Source organism: Zea mays, chromosome 4, assembly GCF_902167145.1.
Source record: "Zea mays cultivar B73 chromosome 4, Zm-B73-REFERENCE-NAM-5.0, whole genome shotgun sequence".
NCBI classification, from domain to species: Eukaryota; Viridiplantae; Streptophyta; class Magnoliopsida; order Poales; family Poaceae; genus Zea; species Zea mays.
This window is the reverse complement of record NC_050099.1, coordinates 80183887-80192216: the sequence shown is the minus strand read 5'-3', so window position 1 is coordinate 80192216 and position 8330 is coordinate 80183887. Positions and strand designations below refer to the sequence as shown.

At 57.3% G+C, this 8330-nt stretch overlaps 1 protein-coding gene across 1 annotated transcript; it reads right to left on the bottom strand.

The window, feature by feature from the left end:
• Positions 1–347: 347 nt before the first annotated feature.
• Positions 348–1978, bottom strand: LOC103653430 (DUF1262 family protein). Its single transcript, XM_008680336.4, has one exon. The coding sequence runs from the start codon at positions 1740–1742 to the stop codon at positions 615–617; it is 1128 nt and encodes a 375-aa protein (XP_008678558.1). The 5' UTR covers positions 1743–1978; the 3' UTR covers positions 348–614.
• Positions 1979–8330: the final 6352 nt, after the last annotated feature.

The window sequence follows — 8330 nt, the reverse complement described above, 5'->3', positions numbered from 1 at the left end:
TCGTTCATGTGATACTATAGTACATATTTGCTATTATGGATTAATTAGATTTAATAAATTTGTCTCATCCTTTAATCTCCATCTATATAATTAGTTTTATAATTAAACTACATTTATTATTTATAATTATCATTTAAATATCTTATATTTTAGTGAGATAAATCAAACACCCTTTAATACAACAGCCTAGATACTCTGTGGCCAGTTTTGGCAAGGTGCGAAAAGCAGTGCAAAGGCGGCGGCAAGCTGTTGGCGAGAAAGGAAGTGTTTGAAATTACGGGCACTATACATCAATCAAACACTAAAATATTAGATTTACACTTGCACACATAGACACAAACGAGTCATATCGTCAATAGAAAACCTTGATAATAAGATTATTTTCAGCGGATCTCGTCTCATGCACTGTCTTATCTTTTATTTTAAACTTTATTTTATAAATAATATTAAACAATATCATTTACAAGTTTCACGTTTTTTATTTTACACAATCTATTAAAAAAAGCAATCTCACAAACGCTGCTGGAGTGATAACTAATGTACCGTATCTTCTGTGACAAAGCCGAAAGAGCAAGCGTTCCCTGAATATCATCGTGATCCATGGTGCTCTGTATTCACAGCTGTTTTGCTCTGACTTTGTTGAGATGCACAAAGTCAAAGGCCACAACCACGGTGCCATCCAGCCTCTTCACCACGAACCTCTCCACCAGCACCGATCCGCCGCCCACCTTCCCGGGATCCTCCCCCTCGTCCACCCACCCGCCCCTGTACTCCTCCCACCGCATCCTCTCCCACACGCTCGCGCACAGCCCCACCCGCTGCCCCGTCGCCGGCGCCCTGAACCACACGTACGCGTCTCCGTGCCGCGAGCTCGCCGCCTCCTGCTTTGCCTCAACGCTCCCGCCGATGAGCGCCCTCCTGCTGTCCAACTTCGGGCCGCCGGCCGTCGCGTGCCCCGGCTCCCACCAGCGCTGCTCCAGGGTCACCTCGTAGAACGCGCTGCGTTCCATCTGCTCCCGCGGCGGCGCTACGCCGTCTTCTTTGACGAGGAAGAACGGGGAGTACCATTTCCCAACGGCGCTTCTGGCCGGCGCCGGGAACGCGTCGAGGACGCTGGCGGCGTCCGAGAGCTGGCGAGACCGGAGCGCGGCGTCCAGGCCCCGGGCCTCGCCGAGGTCGAAGTTCTTGGGCTTGGACGCGTACACGCGCCAGTACTTCTTGCGGTAGAGGAAGTAGGGGAAGCCGTCGGGAGCCACGGCTCTGGCCGTGAACCGCCCGCGCCGGCGCTGCACGATCTCGACCTGCTGGTAGATGTCCGCCGGGTCGAACGGCCGCGGGTCCACGTCGCTGATGCACCGGCAGAAACAGCACTGCACCATGTCCTCCTCTGTAGAGCACGCCCTGACGAGGCCCTTGTGCTTGCCCGTGGCGATGACGGGGTAGTAGCGGTTGGACGCCAGCGGCTGGTCGGGTACGGGCACGAACACGACGGCGTCGGCGTAGGTACTGCTGCTCTCCCCGTGGTGCTCCGTGTACCTCACCGTCAGCACGCGGTTCTGCGGGAACGGGAGCTCCCGCACGCGCGACCCGCCGCAGGTGCCCCAGCAGCACGTCTCGTCGTCGCCACCCTCGTCGTCGGCTCCCTTCACCACGAGGTAGCCGGAGTTGCGGCCCTCCGGTGGCGGCCGCGACGCCGCCTCCGGGTGGCTCTTGAACAGGGACAGCGGCTTGGTCGCGTACATTCTGATTTTTGGTTGAGCTGATGATTTGCGTGTCACGTTGCTTCTGTGAGTTTGCGTTGGTATAAAGATCGATCAAGACATGTATATGTACAGATATATATATGTATGTATAATCGTATATTTTTGGTGAAGGATACGATAGCGTTGACGAATGATCCTATGAAAATATGTATGAATCTTATCACTAGCCGCTGATATGCTAAAATAAAGATGAGACAAAAAAAAATCTGCTCACTGGACCGTACGGAAAACGCGTCATTGACTTGACTTGTATTCGTTTTGAGCTAGCTTGTGATTGTTGAGTAACGAGAAATTGCCGGTGACGTGCGGAGCTGAAACTCAACCAGCTGCTTTGAAACTTCTTGCGCACCGTGGCAAAATCAAATACGTCTTGTAATTGATCTTCAGCTCGATCGGGGTTAATAAGTAAAAGAAGCTCAGGTCGAGACCCAGTCTACGAAGCCAGAGGTCGACATGGCGTAGAGATAGTAATGATGGTATCAGAACACTGCATCGTTTATACCCTCCATTATAATGAGCACGAGCACATACGACCAGATAACCAAAACACATACGGAAAACGCGGTCTTATTAAAGTAAACACCCGGTTTTACTATAATTGTTGGGGACTTGTTATCAAATGCTATGAATTAAGAATAAGACAACACAAAATGTTAGGTGTTAACGTTCTTCGTCCTACGAAACATTATTTCCCTTAAAATATAATAATTTCCAGACGAAGGTCATGAAGGATATACCTTCATGATTGCAGTATGTGTTAATAAGAGAAAAAGCATGCGAAATATATAAGAGACAACATAAACGATCATGTATCATCATCAATTCATTCTTATTATCTTATCATAGAAAGATAAAAACAATATTGAATTATAAATGTACCTTCGGCTTGATAGAAAGTAAAAGTACAAGCGTGACGCAAAAGCAAGTACCAGTCAGCGTGAACAGTACGGGGATACTGTTCATCTATTTATTGGCACAGGACGCAGCCTGTGAGAAATTACATTCATGCCCTTTACATTTATTATTAACTCATAGACAATTCTATGAGGACTAGATAGTCTTTTCCCCTTTAAGTCGGTTCCTTTTTCCGCCATTTAGCCGAAGCTCCCCTGCGCGTAGCTTCGGAGCAACTCCAACCTTCGTCACGATCATGCTTTTTTACATCGTACATGCTTTTAGCCCGAGTCCGAAGGTACCTGTTCATATGTCACACTTGAAAGATATTGTTAAATCACGTTTTTGAGGACCTTCGGAGGACGAAGGCCCCCAACAGTAAGCCCTCGCAGTATTAATTTGTTTAATATAACGAATTCAGACTGCGATATGGACGAAGGTCTTAAGCCGAAGGTCCGAAAAACACCTTCCCTTTGCTAGAATAGCAACAGTCAATGACGGGCGGGCCCCCCGATTTGGAGCGTGCCGAGCATATAAATAAGAACTCGCACCAACCACATTTGGTATGCTGCTTGTGCCATTTGATTTATTTTCTCAATTTCATAGTTCTTGCTTACTAACGCTTGCTAGTTTCTGAAGCTTTCTGAGCTTCGGTTAAAAAGACACATTTTCGTCATTTCTGGAGAAGAAATGTCTCAAGACAAGAAGGCTGATGTTGAGACGAAGCTGACTGAAGAGGAGAAGCTTTTTGAGGAGAAGAAGGCTGTGAATCCTTACATGCTGGATTTATCAAATCAATGGCAAAAACAAATACAAAGAAGATTACTAAGGAAATACTAGAGGGCCTGTCTGAAGATACTGGTGACAGTGATGATTATGATGCTGAAAGCGGGGGAGAAGATTATGAGGATCGGCCCTGGAGGCCGAGTCATACAATTTTTGGGAAATCAACAATTAAACAGAGTCATCTTGACAACATGAGAGGAAGGTACTTGTCGGGGACCATAATTAGGGGTACCCTCAAGACGCCTAATTCTCAGCTGGTAACCCCCATCAGCATAAAGCTGCAAAGGCCTGATGGGCACGATTAAGTCAGGGATCAGTCCACACGAGTGACTCGATCACGCTTCACCCGAGCCTAGCCTCGGCCGAAGGCAGCCGACCTCGAGAGACTTCCGTCTCGCCCGAGGCCCCCTTTTTATGGCGGACACATCACCAGCTTGCCCAAGGCCTTGGCTTCGCTCAGAAGCAACCTTGACTAAATCACCACACCGACTGACCAAATTGCAGGGGCATTTAACGCAAAGGTGGCCTGACACCTCTATCCTGACACGCGCCCCCGGCAGAGCCGAGGTGACCGCCGTCACTCCACCGCTCCACTGGCCAGTCTGACAGAAGGACAGCGCCGCCTGCGCCACTCCGACTGCAGTGCCACTCGACAGAGTGAGTCTGACAGGCAACTAGGCCTTGCCAAAGGCGCCACGGCGAACTCCGCTCCGCCCGACCCCAGGGCTCGGACTCGGGCTAAGACCCGGAAGACGGCGAACTCCGCTCCGCCCGACCCCAGGGCTCGGACTCGGGCTAAGACCCGGAAGACGGCGAACTCCGCTCCGCCCGACCCCAGGGCTCGGACTCGGGCTAAGACCCGGAAGACGGCGAACTCCGCTCCGCCCGACCCCAGGGCTCGGACTCGGGCTAAGACCCGGAAGACGGCGAACTCCGCTCCGCCCGACCCCAGGGCTCGGACTCGGGCTAAGACCCGGAAGACGACGAAACTCCGCCTCGCCCGACCCCAGGGCTCGGACTCCGCCCTGGCCTCGGCCGGACGACTTCCGCCTCGCCCGACCCCCTGGCTCGGGCTCGGCCACGGCAACTGAAGGCAAGACTCAACCTCGGCTTTGGAGGAAACCCCACGTCGCCCTGCCTAGAGCACAGACCGCCACGTCAACAGGAAACGTCATCATCACCCTACCCCGAATCGACTCGCGTCACGGAGAACAAGACCGGCGTCTCGTCCGGCCAGCTCCGCCAGAGGGGCAATGATGGCGCTCCACGAGCTCTATGACGACGGCGGCCCCCAGCTCTCTTACGGCAGCAGGACAACGTCAGCAGGGACTCGACCGCTCCAACAGCTGTCCCTCCATCAGGCTCCGCCGCACCACCGATAGCCACGACATCACGCCAGCAGGATGCCCAGATCTCTCCGGCTGCCACATCGGCATGTACCTAGGGCACTAGCTCTCCCTCCGCTAGACACGTAGCACTCTGCTACATCCCCATTGTACACCTGGGTCCTCTCCTTACGACTATAAAAGGAAGGACCAGGGCCTTCTCAGAGAAGGTTGGCCGCGCGGGACCGAGGACGGGACAGGCGCTCTCTTGGGGCCGCTCGCTTCCCTCACCCGCGTGGACGCTTGTAACCCCCCTACTGCAAGCGCACCTGACCTGGGCGCGGGACGAACACGAAGGCCGCGGGACTTCCACCTCTCTCACGCTCGGCTCCGGCCGCCTCGCCTCTCCCCCCTCCGCGCTCGCCCACGCGCTCGACCCATCTGGGCTGGGGCACGCAGCACACTCACTCGTCGGCTTAGGGACCCCCCTGTCTCGAAACGCCGACAGTTGGCGCGCCAGGTAGGGGCCTGCTGCGTGCTGACGAATAGCTCCCCGTCAAGCTCCAGATGGGCAGTCTCCAGCAACCTCTCCGGCCCGGGACGGTGCTTCGTTTCGGGGCTCTCGAGTTCATGTCCTTCGACGGCAGCAACGACATGATACTTCTTCCACCGCCGTGCGACCACGACAATGGCGGCCGACAACCCGCCCGCCGGCGGCGGAATCGACGACGTCTACCCCGCATGGTGGAAGAGCTATATTCGGGCTCGCTCCGTTCTCTCCCCCGCCAACGGAGGAGGAAGCGGGGCCGTCAAGGCCAGACGGGAGGCCACGCTTCGCCGGCCGTCGAGCGAATCGACGCCCCCGACGCCCCGACGGAAGGCACGCCGGACATCGACCTCGCGTTCAAGACGGAGGCAAGCGCCGTCCCCCCGCGGCACGACGACCCCGAGCAAGAAGACGACGCCGGCGCGCTCGCGGAAAGCCTGCAGGACGTCGCCCTCGAACCAGAGATGACGGCGCAACCAGTCCCCGATGTGACTACGTCGCTCCTCGTCGACCAAAAGGTAACGACTAACTCCCATCTTGCGTCATTTCGACTCGGCCTCCACCCGCCAAACGACCTCGATTTGGCGGGCGCTCTCATTGAGGCGAGTGCAACCCCACTGAGGTTCTGTATGCGATCGCCTTGGGACCGACTGACGGACGTCTCGACCTACGGGCCCTCTGGGTCCGAGGAAGATGACGATCCCAGCATCGGTTGGGATTTCTCCGGACTTGGCAACCCCAGTGCCGTGCGGGACTTCATGGCCGCATGTGACTACTGTCTGTCCGACTGTTCCGATGCAAGCCACAGCCTTGGCGACGAGAGCTGCGGCCCAAGCCGCGAATGTTTCCACATCGAGCTAGGGAATCCCACCGAAGGCAACCATCTTGGCATGCCGGAGGATGGTGATCTCCCTAGGCCAGTGCCTCGCGCCGACATCCCACGGGAGCTAGCTGTGGTCCCCGCTCCGGCGGGGGGTTACGACCCACAACTCGAGCAAGTCCGCGAGGCGCAGGCCAGGCTCAACGAGGGAACGGGAGCGCTTGAGCCGATCCGTCGGGACGTCGGACAGGCATGGGTGGGCCAACCCCTGGACGGAGAAATACGTCATCTGCCCCAAGGTCTCCAGCACCGCGTCGCCAACGACGTCAGGATCAGGCCGCCGCCCGCATCCAGCGGGGTCGGTCAGAACCTGGCAACCGCAGCAATGCTCATCCGCGCGATGCCGGAGCCGTCAACCACCGAGGGTCGGCGGATCCAGGGAGAACTCAAGAATCTCCTGGAAGGCGCCGCGGCCCGGCGGGCCGAGAGCACTGCATCCCGAAGGCAAGGATATCCCTCGGAACCTCATGCCGCGACTTCCCGATTCATGCGGGAAGCCTCGGTCTACACCGGGCGCACGCGCAACACCGCGCCTGCGGCCCCGGGCCACCTCGGCAACGAGCACCATCGACGCGACCGTCAGGCTCACCTCGACGAAAGGGTGCGCCGAGGCTATCACCCCAGGCGTGGGGGACGTTACGACAGCGGGGAGGATCGGAGTCCTTCGCCCGAACCACCCGGTCCGCAGGCTTTCAGTCGGGCCATCCGACGGGCGCCATTCCCGACCCGGTTCCGACCCCCGACTACTATCGTAAAGTACTCGGGGGAAACGAGACCGGAGCTGTGGCTCGCGGACTACCGCCTTGCCTGCCAACTGGGTGGAACGGACGACGACAACCTCATCATCCGCAACCTCCCCCTGTTCCTCTCCGACACTGCTCGTGCCTGGTTGGAGCACCTGCCTCCGGGGCAGATTTCCAACTGGGACGACTTGGTCCAAGCCTTCGCTGGCAATTTCCAGGGCACATACGTGCGCCCCGGGAATTCCTGGGACCTTCGAAGCTGCCGACAACAGCCGGGGGAGTCGCTCCGGGACTACATCCGGCGATTCTCGAAGCAGCGCACCGAGCTGCCCAACATCACCGACTCGGATGTCATCGGCGCGTTCCTCGCCGGCACCACTTGCCGCGACCTTGTGAGCAAGCTGGGTCGCAAAACCCCCACCAGGGCGAGCGAGCTGATGGACATCGCCACCAAGTTCGCCTCCGGCCAGGAGGCGGTCGAGGCTATCTTCCGAAAGGACAAGCAGCCCCAGGGCCGCCCGTCGGAAGAAGCTCCCGAGACGTCTGCTCCGCGCGGCGCCAAGAAGAAAGGCAGGAAGAAGTCGCAATCGAAACGCGACGCCGCAGACGCGGACCTTGTCGCCGCCGCCGAGTATAAGAACCCTCGGAAGCCCCCCGGAGGTGCAAACCTCTTCGACAAGATGCTCAAGGAGCCGTGCCCCTACCATCAGGGGCCCGTCAAGCACACCCTCGAGGAGTGCGTTATGCTTCGGCGTCATTTCCACAGGGCCGGGCCACCCGCCGAGGGTGGCAGGGCCCACGACGACAACAAGAACGAAGAACACCCAGCAGGGGGGTTCCCCGAGGTCCGCGACTGCTTCATGATCTATGGAGGGCATGCAGCGAACACCTCGGCTCGGCACCGCAAGCAAGAGCGCCGGGAGGTCTGCTCGGTGAAGGTGGCGGTGCCAGTCTACCTAGACTGGTCCGACAAGCCCATCACTTTCGACCGAGCCGACCACCCCGACCATGTGCCGAGCCCGGGGAAATACCCGCTCGTCGTCGACCCCGTTGTCGGCGATGTCAGGCTCACCAAGGTCCTGATGGACGGGGGCAGCTGCCTCAACATCATCTACGCCGAGACCCTCAAGCTCCTGCGCGTCGATCCGTCCACCGTCCGAGCAGGCGCTGCGCCCTTCCACGGGATCATCCCTGGGAAGCGCGTCCAGCCCCTCGGGTGACTCGACCTCCCAGTCTGCTTCGGGACACCCTCCAACTTCCGAAGGGAGACCCTGACGTTCGAAGTGGTCGGGTTCCGAGGAACCTACCACGCCGTGTTAGGGAGGCCATGCTACGCGAAGTTCATGGCCGTCCCCAACTACACCTACCTGAAGCTCAAGATGCCGGGCCCCA

Coding starts and splice junctions, on each gene's coding strand:
- LOC103653430 (XM_008680336.4), bottom strand. CDS start 1,742: ATGTACGCGACCAAGCCGCTGTCCCTGTTCAAGAGCCACCCGGAGGCG.